Source organism: Salvelinus sp. IW2-2015, unplaced genomic scaffold (genome assembly GCF_002910315.2).
Source record: "Salvelinus sp. IW2-2015 unplaced genomic scaffold, ASM291031v2 Un_scaffold6080, whole genome shotgun sequence".
Classification (NCBI taxonomy): Eukaryota; Metazoa; Chordata; class Actinopteri; order Salmoniformes; family Salmonidae; genus Salvelinus; species Salvelinus sp. IW2-2015.
The window spans coordinates 681-22,855 of record NW_019947344.1 but is presented as its reverse complement, the minus strand read 5'-3'; the positions used below and the strand labels follow the sequence as shown (position 1 = coordinate 22,855).

The window sequence follows — 22,175 nt, the reverse complement described above, 5'->3', positions numbered from 1 at the left end:
AAAAGAGAGAGATGACGCCTCTACACAACACACACCACACACACACTGCTAGTAGAAGATCAATACACGGTACATAGATCAGACAGACACACTGCAACCTTAACTGCCTTATACAACGGCAGAAAAGGAGAGAGGAGAGGAGAGGAGAGGAGAGGAGAGGCAGAAAGGAGAGGAGAAGGAAGGGGAGGTGGGTGAGAGGAGAGGAGGCAGGAGGGGAAGGGGATTAGGGGAAGAGGAGAGAGAGGAGGAGAGGCGAAAGGAGAGGAGAGGAGAGGAAGGGGAGGGGGTGAGAGGAGAAGGAGGCAGGAGGGGAAGGGGTTAGGGGGAAGAGGAGAGGAGAGGAAGCGCAGGAGGGAAGTGGAGGAGGGGAAGCGGAGGAGGGGAGAGGAAAGGGAAGGAGAGGGAGGGGAAGGGGGGTAGGGGATGAAGAGAGGAGGGCAGGAAGGGGAAGAGGGATTGAGGAGAAGGAGAGGAGAGGAGAAAAGGAGGGGAGAGGAGAGGAGAGGAAGCGGAGGAGGGTCGGAGGAGAATGGGAGGGAAAGGAAGGGGAGAGGGACACCGGATGAGGAAGGAAGGGGAATTGGAAGACGAGGAGAGGAAGCGCAGGAGGGGAAGCGGGAGGAGGGGAAGCAGGGAGGGGAGAGGAGGGGGGTAGGGGATGAGGGGACAGGCGAGGAGGCGGGGGGAAGGTGAAGAGGAGAGGGAGGCAGGAGGGAGGGGATGAGAGAGAGTACGAGGAGAAAAGAAGGGGAGGAGATGAGAGGAGAGGAGAGGAGAGGAGAGCAAGGGGCAGCGGAGGAGGGGAGAGGTAGGGGAGAGAGAAGGAGGGGATGGGTAGGGGATGAGAGGAGAGGAGGCGGAAGAGGGAGAGGAGAGGAGGGGAGAGGGTAGAGGGAGAGGAGGGGAGGGGAGAGGGTAGAGGAAGGAGGGGAGAGGGTAGAGGAGAGGAGGGGAGAGGGTAGAGGAGAGGAGAGGAGAGGAGAGGAGAGGAGAGGAGAGGAGAGGAGAGGACAGGAGAGGAGATTGGTGTAATATCACTAACCTATAACAGAATGAGTTATGACTCACCATAAAGAGGTTAACCTGAAGTACCGTTAAAATAGCCAGTCTCTACCTTGGGTACTATATCATTAATATACATTAACAATATTGAGGCCAAATGGCAACCCAAATAAGTGCACTACCTGTGACCGGCTCCCTATTGTCTGAGGTGGCTGGTACAACTGCCTGAACATTAATACTACACTAATATAAAGATTAAAGACCTATAGGGTGGCGCTGGTTACTGCCTGAGATATTACTATCACAATTTTATATAAAGATTCAAGACCTAAGGTGGCTGGTAATGCTGAGATATTACTATCACATTCATTATAAGATTAAAGAACCTATAGGTGGCCTGGTTACTGCCTGAATATTACTATCGACATTAATATAAAGATTAAGACCTATAGGTGGCCTGGTAACTGCCTGAGATATTACTAATCAACATTAATATAATAGTTAATAGACCTATAGGCTGGCCTGGTAAGCTGCCTGAGATTATTACTATCAAGATTAATATAAAGATTAAAGATCTATATGGTGGCCGGTAACTGCCTGAGATATTACTATCAATTAATATAAGGTTAAGAGACTATAGGTGGCCTGGTATGCTCTGAGATTATTTACTATCACACATTAATCATAAAGATTCAAGACCTATAGGTGGCCGGTAATGCCTGAGATATTATATCAGCATTCAATAATAAGAGATTCCAATGACCTATAGGTGGCCTGGGTAACTGCCTGAGATATTGCTATCACATTAAACAAGATTCAAGACAAAGGAGATGATTGGTGGGACTAAGAAAAAAGAGGACGAGCACACCCCATTCTCATCGACGGGACTGTAGTGGAGGCAGGTTGAGAGCTTCAAGTTCCTTGGTGTCCTACATCACCAAAAACTAACATGGTCCAAACACACAAGACAGTCGTGAAGAGGGCAACGACAAAACCTATTCCCCTCTAGGAGATTGAAAAGATTTGGCATGGGGTCCTTCAGATCTCCAAAAGGTTCTAAACAGCTCACCAATCGAGAAGCATCTGACTGGTTGCATCCTCCGCCGTGGTATGGGAACTGGGCTCGGCCTCCGGCCGCAAGGCACTACAGAGGGTAGTGCCATATGGCCGTAACATCACTGGGGCCAAGCTTCCTGGCATCCAGGACCTCTATAACAGGCGGTGTAGAGGAAGGCCTAAAATTGTCAAAAGACCCCAGCCACCCTGTCATAGACTGTTATCTTCGCTAACCGCACGGAAAGTGGTACCGGAGCGCCAAGTCTGTCCAAGAGGCTGGTGAACAGCTTCTTACCAAGCCTAGACTGCTGGAACATCTAGTCAACATGGCTACCCAGACTATTTGCATTGGCAACACCACCGCCCACCCCCTCTCACCACCATGCGCATTCTCTGTTTAAAATCTATGCATAGTCCTTTATAACTCTACCTACATTACATACTAACCTCCGACTAACTGATGCCCCGCACATTGCTCTGTACGGCACCCGCCTGTATATATGTTATTTTTACTGGCTGCTCTTAATTATTGTTACTTTCTTCTTATTCTTAGTCCGTAATGTTTTGGGGAAACTCCATTGTTGGTTTAGGGGCTCGTAAGTAAGGCATTACTGTAGGTCTACACTCTGTTGTATCAGCATTCACTGTAAGCTCTACACCTGTTGTATTCAGCATTTCCACTGTAAGGGTTTACACCGTTTGTCTTCAGCATTTCACTGTAAGGTTTAACACCTGTTGTATTCAGCATTTTCACTGTAAGCTCTACACCTGTTGTATTCAGCAATTTCACTGTAAGGTTTTACACCTGTTGTATCCAGGCATTTCAGCTGTAAGGTTTACACCTGTTTGTATTCAGCATTTCACTGTAACGCTCTACACCTGTTTGTTTCAAGCATTTCACTGTAAGGTTTACACCTGTTTGTATTCAGCATTTTCACTGTCAGGTTTACACCTGGTTGTATTCAGCATTTCACTGTAAGGTTTACACCTGTTGTATTCAGCCATTTCACTGTAAGGTTTACCCTGTTTATTCAGCTTTCACTGTAAAGGTTTACACCTGTTGTTTCAGCATTTCACATGTAAGGTTTACACCTGTTGTATTCCAGCATTTCAACTGTAAAGATTTACACCTGTTGTTTATTCACATTTCACTGTAAGGTTTACACGCTTGTTGTATTCAGCATTCCACTGTAAGGTTTACACCTGTTGTATTTCAGCATTTCACTGTTAAGCTCTACACTTGTTGTTTCAGCATTTCAACTGTAAGTCTACTACACTGTTGTAATTCAGCATTTACTGTAAGCCTCTACACCTGTTGTATTCCAAGCATTTCACTGTAGGTTTACACCTGTTGTATTACAGCATTTCACTGGGTAAGGTTTACCACGCTGTTGTATTCAGCATTATCACTGTCAAGGTCTACTACCACGCTGTGTATTCAGTATTTCACTGTAAGGTTTACACCTGTTGTATTTAGGCATGTGGACTAATAACAATGTGATTGATTTGATTCAAGACCTGTATAGGTTGGCCTGGTAAACTGCTGAAGATATCAGGTGTCAATCAAGCAGATAAATGATGTCATGATGGCGATTTTCCAGACTCAGCCAATCAGAAGGCCTCCAGAAATCTGAATCAGCAAATCAAAAAAGTGTTAGTACAAACAGCCATTTTAGCACAACTAACTAGTGATAGGATAATGTATCAGAGAGTATGTTTTTGACCCTGGCAGCTTGTCTTCTCTCCTTGTCAGGGTGCCGCCATCAGACACAGGCAAGAGACAGTAGAGGAGGAGCAGAGGTTATAAGGTGATGGTAGGAGACAGTCAGTAGAGGAGCAGAGAGTTAAAGTGACGGTGAGGGACAGTACAGCGAGGAGCAGATGGTTAAAGGTGAGGTGAGGGACAGTCAGAGCCAAGGAGCAGAGGGTTACGGTGAGGGTAAGGGACAGTCAGAGAGGAGCAGAGTGTTAAGGTGAGGGTGAGGACAGTCAGAGAGGAGCAGAGGGTTACGGTGATGGTAGGAGACAGTCAGAGAGGAGCGGGGTTAAGGTGAGGGTGAGGGACAGTCCCTGAGAGGAGCAGAGGGTTAAAAGTGAGGGTAAGGGGACAGTCAGAGAGGAGCAGAGGGTTAAGGTGAGGGTGAGGGACAGTCTGAGAGGAGCAGCAGGGTTAAAGTGAGGGTAAGGGACAGTCAGAGAGGAGCAGAGGGTTAAGGTAGGGTAAGGGACAGTCAGAGAGGAGCAGAAGGGTTAAGGTGAGGGTGGAGGGACAGTCAGCAGAGGAGCAGAGGGTTACGGTGAGGGTAAGGGACAGTCAGAGAGGAGCAGAGGGTTAAGGTGAGGGTGAGGGACAGTCTGAGAGGAGGCAGAGGGTTAAAGTGAGTGTAAGGGACAGTCAGAGAGGAGCAGAGGGTTTAAGGTGAGGGTAAGGGACAGTCAGAGAGGAGCAGAGGGTTAAGGTGAGGGTGGAAAGGGACAGTCTGAGAGGAGCAGAGGGTTAAAGTGAGGGTAAGGGACAGTGAAAGAGAGGAGCAGAGGGTTAGGTGAGGGTAGAGACAGTCAGAGAGGAAGCAGAGGGTTTAGGTTAGGGTGAGGGACAGTCAGAGAGGAGGCAGAGGGTTAAAGTGAGGGTGAGGGACAGTCAGAGAGGAGCAGAGGATTGAAGGTGAGGGTTAGGGTCAGGGACAGTCAGAGAGGAGCAGAGTGTTAAGGTGAGGGTGAGAGGGACAGTCAGAGAGGACGAGGGTTAAGGGTGAGGGTGAGGGAGCAGTCTGAGAGGAGCAGAGGGTTAAGTGAGGGTAAGGGACGTGAAAGAGAGGAGCAGAGGGTTAGGGTGAGGGTAAGAGACAGTCAGAGAGGAGCAGAGGGTTTAGGTTAGGGTGAGGACCAGTCAGAGAGGAGCAGAGGGTTAAGTGAGGGTGAGGGACAGTCAGAGAGGAACAGAGGAGAGGTGAGGGTTAGGGTCAGGGACATCAGAGAGGGCAGAGTGGGTTAAGGTGAGGTGAGGGACAGTCAGAGAGGACAGGTAGTGGAGACAGTAGAGGCAGGTTAAGGTGAGGGTGAGGGACAGTCAGGAGGAGCAGAGGGTTAAGGTGAGGTAAGGGACAGTCAGAGAGGAGCAGAGGGTTAAGGTGAGGGTGAGGGACAGTCAGAGAGGAGCAGAGGTTGAGGTGAGGGTAGGGAAGGGACAGTCAGAGAGGAGCGGAGGGTTGAGGTGAGGGTAAGGGACAGTCAGAGAGGAGGGAGGGTTAGGTGAGGGTAAGGACAGTCAGAGAGGAAGTCAGAGTGTTAAGGTGAGGGTAAGGGGACAGTCAGGAGGAGCATAGGGTTAAAGAGTTAGGGTAGGGACAGTCAGAGAGGAGCAGAGGGTTAAAGTGAGGTAAGGGACAGTCAGAGAGGGCAGAGGGTTAAGGTGAGGGTGAGGGACAGTCAGAGAGGAGCAGAGGGTTAAGGTGAGGGGAGGGACAGTCAGAGTAGAGGAGCAGAGGAGTGTTACGGTGAGGGTGAGGGACAGTCAGAGAGGAGCAGATGGTTGAGGTGAGGGTAAGGGTAAGGGACAGTCAGAGAGGAGCAGATGGGAAAGAGTTAAGGTTAGGGTCAGGGACAGTCAGAGAGGAGCAGAAAGTTAAGGTGAGGGTAAGGGACAGTCAGAGAGGAGCAGATGGGAAAGAGTTAAGGTTAGGGTCAGGGACAGTCAGAGAGGAGCAGAGGGCTAAGGTGAGGGTGAGGGACAGTCAGAGAGGAGCAGAAAGTTAAGGTGAGGGTCAGGGACAGTCAGAGAGGAGCAGAGGGGAGGGGGAAGAAGAGCAGATGTCATTGGGACAGTCTTTGTGTCCTTATGCTACAGCCTCATCCTCTCTCCTCCCCTGTCCCTCAGACCACCTCATTGCTGCTACTCCATTGTCATTCATTTGGTGTCACTGGGGTTTGTGAGATTGGTTCAATTCCCCACTGCCAGGAGTGAAGGATCCTTCCCCCCTACCCATCACACATACACTATGTTCCTCCTTGCTGTCTGAAAAGAGAACGCTTGGCTCAGACACACACACACACACACACACACAGTTTATGGGTGTGAGGTCCCCACTGAGACCATTCAGGTGGAACTGAAGCCTCCGTTCTACAATGACAGCGGAAGAAAATAATTTATGAGCTTCTAGTTAAATTCAACAAGAATCCTTCTAATATGTGATACATTAAGATCGTCGATATCTGCATTATAGCCCGTTACATTCAAACGTCGCAACTCTGACTTACCTGGTAGAACAGTCTCTAAAACGATTTTACTGATCATGAAATTAAGTCTGAACAAAATATGTCAATGTTAAATCTAAAAAGTTATAACCGTCAATTGGCTCCCGAGTGGCACAGCCGTCTATGGCACTGCATCGCAGGGCAAGAGGCGTCACTACAGACCCTGGTTCGAATCCAGGCTGTATCACATCCGGCCGTCATTGGGAGTCCCATAGGGCGGCGCACAATTGGTCCAGCGCTGTCCGGGTTAGAGGAGGGTTTGGCCGGGGTAGGCCGTCATTGTAAAAACGAATTTGTTGTTAACTGACACGCCTAGTTAAATAAAGGTTAAATTTATGAATTCAAAAATAAATGGATTATATATGTTATTGTTATACTCTTCTGGGAATCGAAAATGCATCCGGCAGTTAGTTATTCAACTCTATAAGTAGCCTTATCAAATACAAGGGAAGGGTCTTGTTTTCAAACGAAAAGCATAAATGTAGTGTAACCAGAATTTTATCTAATTGTGTTTCAATATTTTCGATTTTCACTAATATGTGAAATTAATTAAATATGTCCCCAAATATATGTTAGAGGCCAATTACATTGTAAAATCAACATCAGTTGTCCTTTCTCGATCCGAATACTGTTTGTGTAATATATCATATGTAAAGGCTTTATCGTTACAAACAAACTAACCAAAGCTTATTTTCATGCTATTATTTAATTGATATTTATTAGAAAGCCGATGCTTTTAAACAGTTAAACACAGATACACAAGAGACAAGAAACAGACCGTCAGGAAAAGCACAGTTAGCCATGAAAGACCGAAATAGGATGGATTTAGAGGTAGTATAAACATTGTATGCCGATAAATTAACACGTTTAAATTAATACAAATCTAGGGATGCATGTATAAATGAAAAACTTGTACACAGCATTTAAAAATAATAATACAAGCCGATTTTAATGCTGAACTATAAGAAATTGTGCTCACGAACGTTAATACATGTTTTTATGTAACATTTCGTTAAAATCTTGCATTATTACATTGATCAACACCAATAATTAACCAAATAACACAAATAACAAAACATTTTYGACAGAAAAAAAATACGCATTCTCATTACATCAAAACAGATTCAAATAAATAAATAAATTTGACAAAAAGGTTATTTACAGTGTGTCATACAATACAGTAAAGTTGTGGTATTAAATATARTTCCAATAGTTATTATCTTTAAAAAAAAAATGCTTTTGGAAGTGTCCTAGCAACGATTTTGAGCTCTAATCGAGACTTCTTCGGTACATTCTAGAATGCCACATTCTAATTCCATGGAATTGTTTTAGTTCCAGGGTCGATATTCTGGGTTCAGAACCGCCAGTCCTGTGTACGAGAAGTTCTCCTCCGTCAGTCTTTGCGTCCTGCAGTCCTTGGTGACTGAAAGCGTCGTTGTTGTATCCTCCAAAGATCCGTTTACTGAGATGGTAGGGTGAACTGCGCTTTCTGAGAGGGGTCTTTCTGTCAATCATTTTAAAAATGTTTTTTTTTACAATGAACATCCATATTAGGTAATTAATCAACACATAAGTACAGCCATATATTTCTGTATTTATCCTGTTTTTTTTTGGTTTTGCATTCAAGACATAGGCCTAGACCTTGGTACAAACGTGTCCTATTCCTTCAGTAGGCTATTTAGTGACAATCAAACCTTACTTGTGTGACTCTTCATGTGGCTCTTGAGTTCTGTCGCTTCTTGAAAGGTGCTTCTACACACGTCGCACGGGTAGGGTTTATCCTTGGCGTGGGTGCGCCTGACGTGACTGTCGTGCGCGGCGTGCGAAGCGAAGGCTTTCCCGCAGTGTTTACACTTGAACGGCCGCTCTCCGGAGTGCTGGCGGATGTGCGTGCGCAAAATGCTGGAGGCAGTAAAGGCCTAGAGTAGAGAACATAGACGTTTGAGTGACACTCGTAGAACTAGAGAAAACGCACTCAGTAGTTCTGATCATATTCAGGTAACTGACTTTTTCTACTTTCAACAACGCGACAGACTTTTCATGGCAATAAATACAAAATGGTACCCAGGCCTGACATTTGAGTCAATTCGATTTCAAAACAGGCTACCTTATCATTTGGAGATTTTTAAAACACTAGCAAGTAGATAACATTGTTAAACAGGGTTTTTGGGGTTAAACAACATGATTTAAGTAGGCTAGGCCTACATAAAAACCGAAGAGGAGGATCTCATATCCTACAAAACAACAAAGAAAACGTCTGTTCCTTTGAGAGCCGTAAATTCAGAGTGTAATCTCGGGGAGAGGGAGGAACAACAGGGCGGGTGTACATCTGGCGCTAATCACCATGGAAGTGTCTCGGTGGAGCGTGCCTGCAGGCTGCACGAGGAGACCATAACGAGGAGGCTCACGCCAAAATGCACCATTTAAAATGGGGGGGCTTCTAAAATGGTGAGCTCGAACTCCATCGGGGTCTGACCTCACACGCCCACCGAGGATTGTACACACTCTCTTCCAAGCTTACCTTGTTACAGTACACACACACACACACTCTCTCTCTCTCTTCCATGCTTACCGTGTTACGGCACACACACACACACTCTCTCTTCCATGCTTACCGAGTTACGGTACACACACTCTCTTCCATGCTTACCTTGTTACAGTACACGCACTTGTAAGGGCGCTCTCCAGAGTGCACGCGCATGTGTTTGTTGAGACTGGAAGACTGAGAGAAACTCTTTCCGCACACTGAGCACTAGAAAGGAAGAGGAGAGGAATTAAGGATGAGGAAATAGGGAGGGGGGGGGGTGTAAGGAAGGACTACAGTACCCTTCACTTATAGATTATTATCATCTTTTGAGACACAAAGAACATTTAAAAAAAAAAACAAAGATGGTGAGAAATAAAGACACAAGATGTGCAGGAGAAGTAAAAAAAATTATAGAAAAATTACTTAGGGGCTTCTAGAATGTAAGAGAAAAGTACTCTTCAGACCCCTTGACTTAATCCAAATTGTATTGTATTACAGAATGAATTCAAAATCAATTAAGTATATATTTTTCTCTCTCACCCATAATACCCCATAATGACAAAGTGAAAACATGTTTTTCGAAATTTTTGCTAATTTATTGAAACTTAAATACAGAAATATCTAATTTACATAAGTATTCACACCGCTGAGTCAATACTTTGTAGAAACACCTTCAGTGGTGATTACAGCTTTGAACCGTCTTGGGGATGTCTGTATCAGCTTTGAGTCGTCTTGGGTATGTCTGTATCAGCTTTGAGTCGTCTTGGGTATGTCTGTATCAGCTTTGAGTCATCTTGAGTATGTCTGTATCAGCTTTGAGTCGTCTTGGGTATGTCTGTATCAGCTTTGAGTCGTCTTGGGTATGTCTGTATCAGCTTTGAGTCGTCTTGGGTATGTCTGTATCAGCTTTGAGTCGTCTTGGTATGTCTGTATCAGCTTTGAGTCATCTTGGGTATGTCTGTATCAGCTTTGAGTCATGTGGATTTGAGGATTTTCTCCCATTCTTCCTTGCAGATTTTTTCAAGCTCTGTTAAGTTAAATGGAGAGCGGTGGTGAACAGCAATCTTCAAGTCTTTCCACAGATTTTCAATGGGATTCCCAGTCTAGACTTTTGCTGCAGCCATTCAAGGACTTTCACATTGTTGCTCTGAAGCCATTCCAGCGTTGCTTTGGCTGTGTGATTGGGGTTGGAACATAAATCTTCGCCTCAGTCTTAAGGTCGCCCCAGTCTAAGGTCGCCCCAGTCTAAGGTCGCCCCAGTCTAAGGTCGCCCCAGTCTAAGGTCGCCCCAGTCTAAGGTCGCCCCAGTCTAAGGTCACCCCAGTCTAAGGTCATTTGCACTCTGAAGCAGGTTCTCGTCAAGGATTGGCTCCATTCATTGTTCCCTCCTTACCAGTCTCCCAGTCCCTGCTGCTGAAAAGTATCCCCATACCATAATGCAGCCACCACCATGCTTCACGGTAGGGAGGGTGTTAGTCGGGTGATGAGCTGTGCCTGGTTTTCTCCAGATAAAGTGCTTTCCATTCAGGCCAAAGAGTTACATTTTTGTCTCATCAGACCACAGAATCATTCATTCATGTGGATTTTTTTACAAACTCCAGGCGTGCTGTCATGTGCCTTTCTCTCAGGAGTGGCTTCCGACTGGCCACTCGCCCATAAAGCCCAGATTGGTGCAGCGCTGTAGAGATTGTTGTCTTTCTGGCATGTTCTCCCATCTCAACCAAGGGAACTCTGTAGTTCTGTCAGAGTGGTCATTGGGTTCTTTGTCCCCTGCCTGACCAAGGTCCTTCTTGCCCGGTTGCTCAGTCTGCTCGGACGGCCAGCTCTAGGCAGAGTCTGGGTAGTTTCATATTTGTTCCATTTCCCAATGATGCTCTTGGAAACTTTCAACACTCTAGAAATTATTTTATACCCTTCCCCCAGATATATGCCTCATCACAGTTCTATCTCAGAGATCTACAGACAGTTCCCTGGGCTTCATGGTTTAGTTCCTGCTCTGACATGCTCTGTCAACTGTAGGACCTTAGATAGACAGGTAATGTTTCTAAATCATGTCCAAACAATTTAATTGGCCACAGGTGACCTCCAATCATGTTGTAGTGGCATCTCAAGGATGTTCGAAGGAAATTTGGATGCACCTGAGCTCAATTTGGACTGTCATAGCAAAGGGGTGTGAATACTTACGTACATGGAAATTATGTATTTCTGTATTTCAATACATTTGCAAACATAAAAAAAAGAAAGAAAGTGTGTCCACTTAGTCATTATTGGGTATTGTGTGTAAATGGGTGAGAAAAAACAAACAATTGAATCCATTTTGAATTCAGGCTGTAACACAATAAAATGTAGAATAAATCAAAGGGTATGAATACTTTCTGAAGGCTCTGTATACCTTATGTGGTCGGTGTTTCTCGTGGACGTGTAGTATATGGATCCTCAARCGGTCTCTCTTCTCAAACGACCTGTTGCAGAGGTGGCACGGGAACTTCCGGTCGCCCTGGTCCACGCAGCGCGTGTACTTCAGATGCTTGTCTCTGTAGTATTGATAGGCGAACACTTTGCCACACCGATCACACTTAAAACCCTCTCCAGAATCTGAAATAGGAAAACATCAGGGAACGRCTTGGTAAATCGTAGTGGCGTCGTTGTTTCTAGAAATAAACACATTTGATACACTTATAGAATAGAATTAAGCAAAATCATACACGTGGTATACGGGCTGATATACCACGGCTGTCAGCCAATCAGCATTCAGGGCTCGAACCACCCAGTTTATATCAGAGAACGTAATGAGGCCCCAGTAGAGTGTATATGAATATATTAAACATGCAAATAGGTATGCGGGCCATATATGCCACCCACAAATGAAGTTCCCACTGGGAAAAATAAAATAATTATATTCTTTATGAACTGTCCTTACCTTCATGTGGAATCATGGTATTTCCCTCCTCCGGCGAGTCCTTCAGGGTGAGAGGAATCCCCAGGAACTGAACATAGCAGTCCCCGTACCAGACCAGTAGCTCCTGGCCCGGCTGGACCTCCTTACAGGCCTCGTAGAAGATCTGTCCTTTACTCTGTACCGCGATCAAGTTCTGCTCTTCTGGGAAGCGTGCGCACTTCACTAGGGACATCCAGTTACCGGACGAGCCCCGGCCGTCGACAAAGTGACTCAACCCGCCGTTCTTGAACACCTGGATCAACGGACATGGAGAACATGTTGTTGTTACACTCTTAGAATTTTCCCCCCCTTACAGAACAAAAAATGGTTCTAATCGCTTGCTTCCTATATGGAACACCTATATTGAACCCTTTCACCACAGGGTTCTATATATGGAACACCTATATAGAACCCTTTCACCACAGGGTTCTATATATGGAACACCTATATAGAACCCTTTCACCACAGGGTTCTATATATGGAACACCTATATAGAACCCTTTCACCACAGGGTTCTTTGATCAGAACCCCAAGGATGATTCATCACGGAACCAAAATTGCTTCTACACCTGCATTGCTTGCTGTTTGGGGTTTTAGGCTGGGTTTCTGTACAGCACTTTGTGATATCAGCTGATGTACGAAGGGCTTTATAAATACATTTGATTTGATTTTTATATAGAACCCTGTATGTTGCRATTTATGAATTATGGCTACTACTAATACATTTAAATATTTATAGCTAAGAATATAATATAATAAACAATGAAATAATGAACAGCTGAATACCTGCATAGTTTTTTAGATGTTGTTGTCATTACATACCAACATAGTTGGGAAATATGTACTGGTGGACCGGGACGTATTTGTTTGTTTGAATGAGGGCCCATGACAATCCTGCTAACAAGTCTGGCTGACTTCTTTATGGACCAGTACAGTACGGCTTGTTGTTGTCTTACTGGTAGTCTTTTTGCAAGTTTAATCACTGTCCTCTTGCTCGTTCATGCTTGAATGGCAGTTACATTTTGAATTGASCAAAGGTRTTTATATAGAACCCTTTTTTTGTTTTTAATCTAAGAGTTTTTTTTAACTTTCGTTAAATATATTATTTTCTCTTGCTAGCATTTAGTTAGCAACAGCATGAGGTATGAACCTTGCTGTTTGCCGCTCCGACCTCGGCAACAATGTTGTAACATGTGAATTCGATCTCCCCTCTGCCATAGAGAGGTAACCTGTCGTTAGTTAGTCATTTTTTCTAACCTGGCGAAATCATACCAGCAGCATCATTAATGTGGATATAAATGCCAAATTCAAAACAGCTCAAACCTAATGAAAAGGGAGCTAGTTAGCTGACATTTCACGAGCGTGATGTGACTGTGTTCGCTTTCTGTTAGCTGTTGTTTGCTCAAATCCACATTGCACTCTGGGTAGGGATAGAACTCTCAGATAGAACTCTCAAGGTCCTATATAGGCCTAACCTTTTTTAGTAAAGGGTTCTTTCATTTCGTCCAAAGAAGCAACATGTTCGATATTAGAACTCCAAAGAACATTTTCTTTCCCTAAGAGCGCATATGACTATTATACGGCACAGACGTTGATGTGGCTACAAATTGTTTAACTGCACAGGGGGTGATTTAATTGGAAATCAAGCATCTCCGTTTAGGCCCACATTTACGCACGAGTTTACTATTACGCACAGCTGGTTAATGGACAACATAAAACACAAAAGTAAAAAAAAAAACGTTTATCTAACGATAAATAACACACACAAAATAAAGATCATATAATAACTGACCTCCCACATCAGCGTGTTGTCGTCATATGTTTTGATCTCGCTGGTATTGACCAGTTTCCCCTGAAATGGGCCGAACCGGGTTCCCTTGGTGACGGCGCTCTTCTCTGCGTAAACTCCGTAGTGGGACAAACTGCCGTAACTTGTCTGGTGGATAGATAACCCTGTAAGTGACATTTAAAAACACGTTAAATTTAACACCCTTTTACAAGTTCACAGAGCGGGCGATAGCGAGAGAGAGAGAGAGATTACCTTCTGGAAGTCCAAGCGCCTCAGTTTCCAAGGTGAGTTGTTCGCTGTTGCAAACTGTTGAAGAGAATGTTGCTGGTGAATGATGCTGGTGAATGATGCTGGTCATCAATGGTGAACATTACAAATCAAACACAGACGACTGACAATATGAGCTGGTTTCTCAGACCTAGATGAAGCRTCCTGGAATTGACAGTTTGGTTTCATGATATAGGTAAACCATAAAGTCCCAGCTAGAAATACTGATTAATTATCCAGCCCCAAGTGGTTGTTGCATCTTTTTTTTTTAATTTTATTTAACATTTATTTAACTAGACAAGTCAGCTAAGAAAACATTCTTAACCGCCTACCGGGGAACTGCCTTGTTCAGAGGCAGAACGGCAGATTTTTACCTTGTCAGCTCGGGGATTCGATCCAGCAACCTTTCGTTTACTGGCCCAATGGTCAAACCACTAGGCCACCAACCGCCCCGCATCTAACAATGTAAACTTCTTCCCGAACATACTTTTGGACAGCTGAAGCTAGCACACACATTTTCCTTGAAGGAAATTAACTTTTGTAGTTTCGCCACCATTTCAAAAGGCTGTATCTGTCTACCTGAGTTCCCAAGCAGGGCTACTCCGGAGATGGCTTGGCCGGAATTCTGCTCCTGGCTCCGGGAATATCCATACAGCACCATGAAAAGGTCGTCCTCGCTGAAACTATAAGTGCGCGTTTTCTCCGGTGATAGTTCGGTTCCCCTGAGGTGGAATAAACTTTCTTTAGACGGTGAGGGAGCGGAGGACCTCTTGTTCGAGGCGGGACTGCTGAAGTCTGATAGGCCTACAGATAACGGGCCGGTGGCGTGCTCGGTCACCACCGCTGCCAGCTCCTCGTGCTTGGAGTAAATCGTGTGTCCCACTCCCGGCATCATCCGGTTGAAGTACGGGATGTGCGACACGTTAAAGATCTGCTCGTGAAGAACGTTAACGGCGGTGGCTTGGTGGCCGCCGTTGCCGAAGAACGAGGGTGTTCCGGTGGTGAAATTGAACGGCATGACTCCCTGGGTGTCGGTGACTAGCCGCCCCAGAGACTTGAGCGGGTGAAGGAGATGGTGAGAGCTCCTGAATATGTCCATGTAGTGGTGGGCTCCCGGCAGCGGGGCAGCGTAGTAACCAGAACCCCGGACAGGCCTGCCTTTCAGGGGGTTGGAGTGGAACGGCTTGTCCTTCACGGTGGGGATGCTGGATAGAGACATCACAGCAGGCGGGGGCGCAGAGCCAATCTGTGATGATTTGAATAGGAATAGTCGACGTTGTAGCGATTCGGCCTGGAGAGAGATGGAGGTGGAGAAATGTTAGCTTTATTTCCAGKAATTACCTCAAATATTTTTCTCAATTTAAGTTTTATCTCTCAAGTTTATTTTCTAGYTGATTATTTGAAGATTAATAAAGCAATTTCAAATAGGGAACATAATTAAATAAATTAGGCTACAATAATGGAATTTGGTAACGAACAAATTATGCATGCTTTTTAAAGGCCTATTTCCGCTCAAAATACATTTAAGAGAATACAATTAATTGTTGGCTAGTTTTTTTTATTTTTTAAGTCATCAATATACTGTATTTCTGTCAAATCACAGGACTGCTGAACGAAATGCCAACATTGCTATACGCCTGAATCACAATATTCATGTCAATTAACGAAAGGAAAAGATTGTAATTTCAATTATCGCACAATATGAAAARATCTTAATTTGCTTTCACCTATTATTGGCTATTAGAATAATACAAAATCGTATTTCACCTATTCGCTATTAGCCGAATAMAAATATTATATGGCTACAGCAATTTAACAAGATCGAATTTCTGCAGGAACGGATAGTTCCAACATCTTAAAACTAATTATATTAGTCGCTCTGGATAAGAGCGTCTGCTAAATGACTTAAATGTAAATGTAAATGTAAAAGTCATACACGTATTTTTCGTCACTTAACGTATTCCTAAATTTGAGAGCACTGATTTTTTAAAACCAAACTTACTGCGTTCACAGCACTTACAATCTACAATAAATATAAACAAACAGCCGMTTGGGCATTTTTTCCAGTTCGCAAAACACACAGTTGACGTTCGTCAATATCTTTAATTTGGTGCCTGAGCCTGCAGAATAAACTACTTTAAATTGGTGCTGGACTGTGCATCCCTGTAAACGAGCAGTYTGAGTTGTAGGGGCCGTGGCCCCCCCGTCACAGGGCGGGTAGTGGGTGGGTGGTAGCCAGCAGTAACTGAGACAAATCAGGGTCATGACACRCAAATTAAAGAACACCAGGTCAGCGGTAGAGGTCAACATTAATGAAGCTATCGCAAGTCACAACTCCTTTAAAAAGCATTAGGGCGAGACCGGTTCAATGGCTATTAACAACCGGTTATAAGAGCGCTATAAATGSATCATTTCTGCATCAAATTGCCTATAGAAATAGTGAAGGAAAGTGATGAGAAATATTTTAAAATGTTGCCTAATTACATAGGTCAAACGCGATTTTACACATAGCAATATAGTAATATTTTAAAGCAGTTACATTTTTTTTTGCGAAGGATCCATTTTAAAATCTGACTTACCTCAAAGGAGATTATTTATAAATCTGAAGTTCCCAATTTAAAGATTTTTGTTGTTGTTGTCCAAAGACAAAAACACGAATATTTGGCTACAAGTGTGTGCCGCTTTATCTTGCTGATAGAATCCTATGAGGGTAAAGTAGAGGAGKGACAGGAGCAGGTAGGATACCCTCCGTGTGCCTTTGTTGTTCCGGTGGATCTACTGAACTGAACGCTGTATACAGAACGGTTCATGGTACCGGACTCATAAAAAGGTCTCGAGATGCTGCACTCCTGCTATTGGTCAGAGAGTAGCTATGGTCACCCTGCTTGCGTCTCAAACCCCGGGAGGATTCCACCTTTTTTTACATTATAAACCCCCCACGCGCACGCACACACACGCGAACACAATACCGCCTTATTGGCGTCATCAAAAATGTTTAAAATAAACGTGTCCCAAAACCAATATTCTGGTAGGCCCATTGGTAAGGCTACAGTTATCCCAAACCCCATTGAGAGAAACAACTCATTTAAAATCGAATGTCAACTCGATTTATGTCCCCTCATTACTTCTTTTCGATAAATTTAGATGGGGATGGTTAATTAAGATAATGATGATTGTAACGAAGCAGCCTATAAAACATTTGTTTTCTAAAAAAAAAAAAAAAGAAGGTTTATGCTGAAATCCTATGTAGCCTATTTGATTATGTTGCTTGCTTGTAATCATTCCGAAATATTTAATTTAAATAAAAGTGACCGTAAATTGCTGTTATTATGSCACTGGAAAATAAATCTGTAAGTGTTTGAAGTACAAAACGAACAAATCGATTTAATGTTAGAACCATTAATAATTTAATCCTCATTCATTTACAAAACAGCATCACGCAAGAGCTGATAAAACGAACAATTCAAACAGGGCAATATGGAAACAGATGTGTGTTGATTTGTTAAACGGTTAAATAACGTTAGCACCACTAGCACCCATCCCAGTCACACTTCATTCCTTCCCCGTGTCCCAGTTACTCACAGTACTGAGTCGCATCACAGCTGTACTAACGCATCGTCCAATCTAAACGCATCGTCCAATCTAATCGTCCAATCTAAACGCATCGTCCAATCTAAACGCATCGTCCAATCTAACGCATGCGTTCAACAACTTGCAAAGTATGTGACAAACACTCAACGCAATTAGCTTTCAATTACCCATCCATTCAATTTAAATAATATCTCCACTTTCAGGATCATCCTTCTTTTGGCATCTAAACACAAAACAAAATCGTATTAAAAGTGTATTTGTTATACACACAGAGCATGTCATACTGTAGGCTACACAGTAAGACAACGAAGAGCTTCCTTGCAAACTCTCCCCTCAAACAGTGCAGTATCTATAAAAACACGATTCAATAATATAGCGGAACTAGATTAAAATGTTGCAGTAACAATTCTTTATTTACAATGGTATTATTCAACATCAAAATTGCAAATAGCATCAGCGAAGCCTTATTAGTTGACAACTTGCATATAACTGTGTTTAAACTTCTGCCGGCATATCTAACTTTTGCATAAAATGCTCCACACTAAAGATTACAAACGTTGACGCGTGAGTGACGGGTGGAACGAAGGAACAAACAGTGCGATGTTTCTTGTGAACAACACAGCTGGGAAATACATCTCAGAGCAGCGCGCAACACTGTAGGCTTTCTTTCTCCAGAAAGTTCATAGAATATATTACATATTGCTTCAATATCCCATTGCATCATCTTTTTTTTCTTCCATATAGCAGACTGACAACAGTTGGGGGAGAGGGGTATGAAATTATACAAATAATACAGCCTTCAACCAATCACAGATAAGAAAGAGAGAGACTGCTTGTCTCAGCAACTGAGATGTGTTGATCAATGATGCCCCCCCCCCCCCATTTCAATAATGTACATATTCACAATACAAATATGATACAGATAGCTTTAAAATATACAAGGAGAACAGACAATCTAAGGCAATATGCTAGTTCTTTTTTTTTTTTTAGCATTTCAAGGGTTCTTGCATTTTTAGCTCTAAGAAAACTGGCAGACAATACAAAAACAGGGCATTTAAAAAAAAAATCTCCCAAATTAAAAGGTATAGAGAGGAATTATTTTGTTGTAAATTGATTTATATTCACTGCCTGTATGATATTTTTTTTGAGGGGCAAAAAAAGGTTGTTTTGCTCCAAGTCCTGATATAAATGCTTTTTAAAAAAAAACATTACCTCATGGCTTATATTCATTTCAAAATCTTAACAATCTTTGGAAATTGGCAGAGGGGTGGTGATAAGAGGGATTTCTTTAGAATTGGCTATTCTTTAAAAAAATGTAAGTCAATTCTCAGCAATGACATCCAGCTTTTATCAAAAAACTYTGATCGACAGTGATACATCTCGACAAATCGTGATCAATCAATCGATCGTACAGCAAAACAGAGGAAATACAGCGTTTAAATTCTGAGACAGGGCCCATAACATAGAACTATACATAAGAGTCACTGAATACTAGGACCCGTATGCCTCATACAGACAAAGTGTTACTGTACKTCAGTGTTCAAAAGGGACTGCTAGCCCAAAGTACAGTATTCAGAAATCATCTGAGAGAAGGAGTGTTGATCTCAGATCAGGTTCCACTACCCCCCCTCACTTGTCTTTTCATTATAATATAAAAGGCTAAACCGATCCGGATTTATGAATACGGACCCTGATCTGTGATCAGCTTTCTCCCTCCTGACCCAAACTGTTAACAATAAGGGAAATAAAATAACATCTAAAAACTGTTCTCAGACCAGGTCTTATGAGTAACTTCAGGTTTGGGCAGTTCCAGAACTAACAATCCACTGAGAATAGTATTTTTTTTTTTTTACAGCTTCCCACAGTAGTGGGCTTGTATCCCCAATGGGATCCTATTCCATATGTAGTGCACTACTTTTGACCAATGCCCATAGGGCTCTATATAAGGAAAAAGGGTGTCATCTGAATCGCAGCTTTTCCAGTCTATTCTGATCCGAGGTCAGCCATGACAATACATTCAGTTTATCTCAGATCCCACATCAAATACACTTTTTTTTATGCTGTACACACACACACACTGCACTTTGTCTCACACACACACACACACACACACACACACACACACACACACACACACACACACAGCAATCTCTCCTCACATACAGACAGTCACACACTACGAGGTGGCGTTGCATGTTTCTCTGAGGGTGATGGACTATCATACTGTCTGGGCTGCCGATAAACCCTTTACCCTCTTCAGCAGGGGTGGATTCAGCTGTTTGGGGGCCTGTTTCATTTGACACTGATGAAACACAGCCAAGTCCGCCTCTGTCCTTCATCATCAATGTAACGAAAGGCTGGTGGAATTCATAACCCCATTTACACGGCATGGGATATTTGGCTTGTCCTCCATAGTAATGTCTGGCTTATTATCATAAGTAATGTCAACATTGCTAGCGTGAGCACCAGTCTGTTTGTGCCATCATGCCAACTCCTTGTCACTAATGGTCATGCCAAGTTGAGTTAACGATGACAACAATGGAGTAAGCAAGAACACAATCATACGGGGACCAGGCTGCAGCATTTCAGGATTGGTGGAAAGATGTAGTTATGAGGTCTGACTGTGACTCAACAAAGGATCTACAGTGACCATAATATGATGTCATTATACCCGTTAGAGGGGCGAGGGGAAATGATGTCATTATGCCTGCTAGAGGGGCGAGGGGATATGATGTCATTATACCTGCTAGAGGGGCGAGGGAATATGATGTCATTATACCTGCAAGAGGGGCGAGGGAATATGATGTCATTATACCTGCTAGAGGGGCGAGGGAATATGATGTCATTATACCTGCTAGAGGGGCGAGGGAATATGATGTCATTATCTGCTTGACGGCGAGGGAATATGATGTCAATTATACCCGTTACAGGGCGAGGGAATATGATGTCATTATACCCGTTACAGGGGCGAGGGAATATGATGTCACTACGACGGGGCGAGGACTGATGCAGGGGCTCTGGTTAAAAGTATGTAGGGCATGGTGTCCATTTAGGATGCACCCTGTGTGTTACCATGAGGGGTAGTAAGGCCACCACCACACTTCCTCCCATCTACACTGCTGCTGCATCTCTAACATGAACGTATCATTTGGATTAGAGAGATTTAAATATATTATATATATTATAACTGAAAATAAAAATGAGCAGTGTTTTAACAGACAGACCGCAGAGCAAACAATGTGTTTCCAGGAAAGAATCTGCACAACAAAACAAAATCAAAACGTAAGATTCTGAAGTAATTGTTATTGGCTTGTTTACGTACATCACACTGACGGACCAGAGCAGTTTGTCCTGGCTTTCTATTGTGGTTGCTAGCTATACGCTCAAGGCTGAGAAGCAAGCGATAATCTGTACACTGTATACATAGCCGCCACCCCCCAGGCATACCTACCTACCTACACCCCGCAATAGAGCCTGGGTGAAGGCTCTCTCCTGTACCGTATCAACGACTCTGACAAGGTCAGACTCTCCTCTTCTCAAACAAACACATAAAACACGCTCTGCTTTTACAGCCAATAAAGACCAGACAGGGCAAAAGAAGAGAAAAGGCCCAAATCAATATGTAAATCTGTCTGTTGTTAACTGGTAACAGTGTGTACAATCTGTCTGTTGTTAACTGGTACAGTGTGTACAATCTGTCTGTTGTTAACTGGTACAGTGTGTACAATCTGTCTGTTGTTTAACCTGGTTACGAGTGTGTACAATCTGTCTGTTAACTGGTACAGTGTGTACAATCTGTTCTGTTAACTGGTACAGTGTGTACAATCTGTCTGTCGTTAACTGGTACAGTGTGTACAATCTGTTGTCGTTAACTGGTACAGTATGTACAATCTGTCTGTCGTTAACTGGTACAGTCTGTACAATCTGTCTGTTAACTGGTACAGTATGTACAATCTGTCTGTTAACTGGTACAGTATGTACAATCTGTCTGTTAACTGGTACAGTATGTACAATCTGTCTGTTAACAGGTACAGTGGTGTACAATTGTCTGTTGTTAACAGGTACAGTGTGTACAATCTGTCTGTTGTTAACTGGTACAGTATGTACAATCTGTCTGTCGTTACTGGTACAGTGTGTACAATCTGTCTGTTAACTGGTACAGTGGGTGTACAATCTGTCTGTCAGTTAACTGGTACAGTGTGTACAATCTGTCTGTCGTTAACTGGTACAGTGTGTACAATCTGTCTGTCGTTAACTGGTACAGTATGTACAATCTGTCTGTCGTTAACTGGTACAGTATGTACAATCTGTCTGTTGTTACAGGTTACAGTAAGTACAATCTGTCTGTTTGTTTAACTGGTACAGTATGTACAATCTGTCTGTCGTTAAACTGGTACAGTGTGTACAATCTGTCTGTTACTGGTACAGTGTGGTAACAATCTGTCTGTTAACTGGTACAGTATGTACAATTGTCTGTCGTTAACTGGTACAGTGTGTACAATCTGTTCTGTTGTTAACTGGTACAGTGTGTACAATCTGTCTGTTTTGTTAACTGGTACAGTATGTACAATCTGTATGTTGTTAGCTGGTACAGTATGTAGCAATCTGTCTGTTGTTAACTGGTACAGGTGTGTACAATCTGTCTGTTAACTGGTACAGTATGTACAATCTGTTCTCTGTCGTTAAACTGGTACAGTGTGTACAATCTGTCTGTTTGTTACTGGTACAGTGTGTAAATCTGTCTTGTCGTT

General features: G+C 43.3%; 1 protein-coding gene and 1 long non-coding RNA gene across 2 annotated transcripts; both read right to left on the bottom strand.

Annotated features, from left to right (window-relative positions):
* Nucleotides 1–7,017: 7,017 nt before the first annotated feature.
* On the bottom strand, nt 7,018–15,117 carry LOC112078689 (PR domain zinc finger protein 14-like). Its single transcript, XM_024144838.2, has 8 exons — nt 14,413–15,117; nt 13,819–13,872; nt 13,570–13,730; nt 11,760–12,030; nt 11,232–11,434; nt 8,963–9,064; nt 8,012–8,231; nt 7,018–7,816 (listed from the first exon to the last, which is right to left on the bottom strand). The coding sequence occupies exons 1-8, from the start codon at nt 15,050–15,052 to the stop codon at nt 7,641–7,643; spliced, it is 1,827 nt and encodes a 608-aa protein (XP_024000606.1). The 5' UTR covers nt 15,053–15,117; the 3' UTR covers nt 7,018–7,640.
* Nucleotides 15,118–17,806: 2,689 nt separating this feature from the next.
* On the bottom strand, nt 17,807–21,802 carry LOC112078688 (uncharacterized). Its single transcript, XR_011478798.1, has 2 exons — nt 20,346–21,802; nt 17,807–20,312 (listed from the first exon to the last, which is right to left on the bottom strand). It is a non-coding gene; the product is annotated as an uncharacterized lncRNA (long non-coding RNA).
* Between the last annotated feature and the right edge of the window lie 373 nt (nt 21,803–22,175).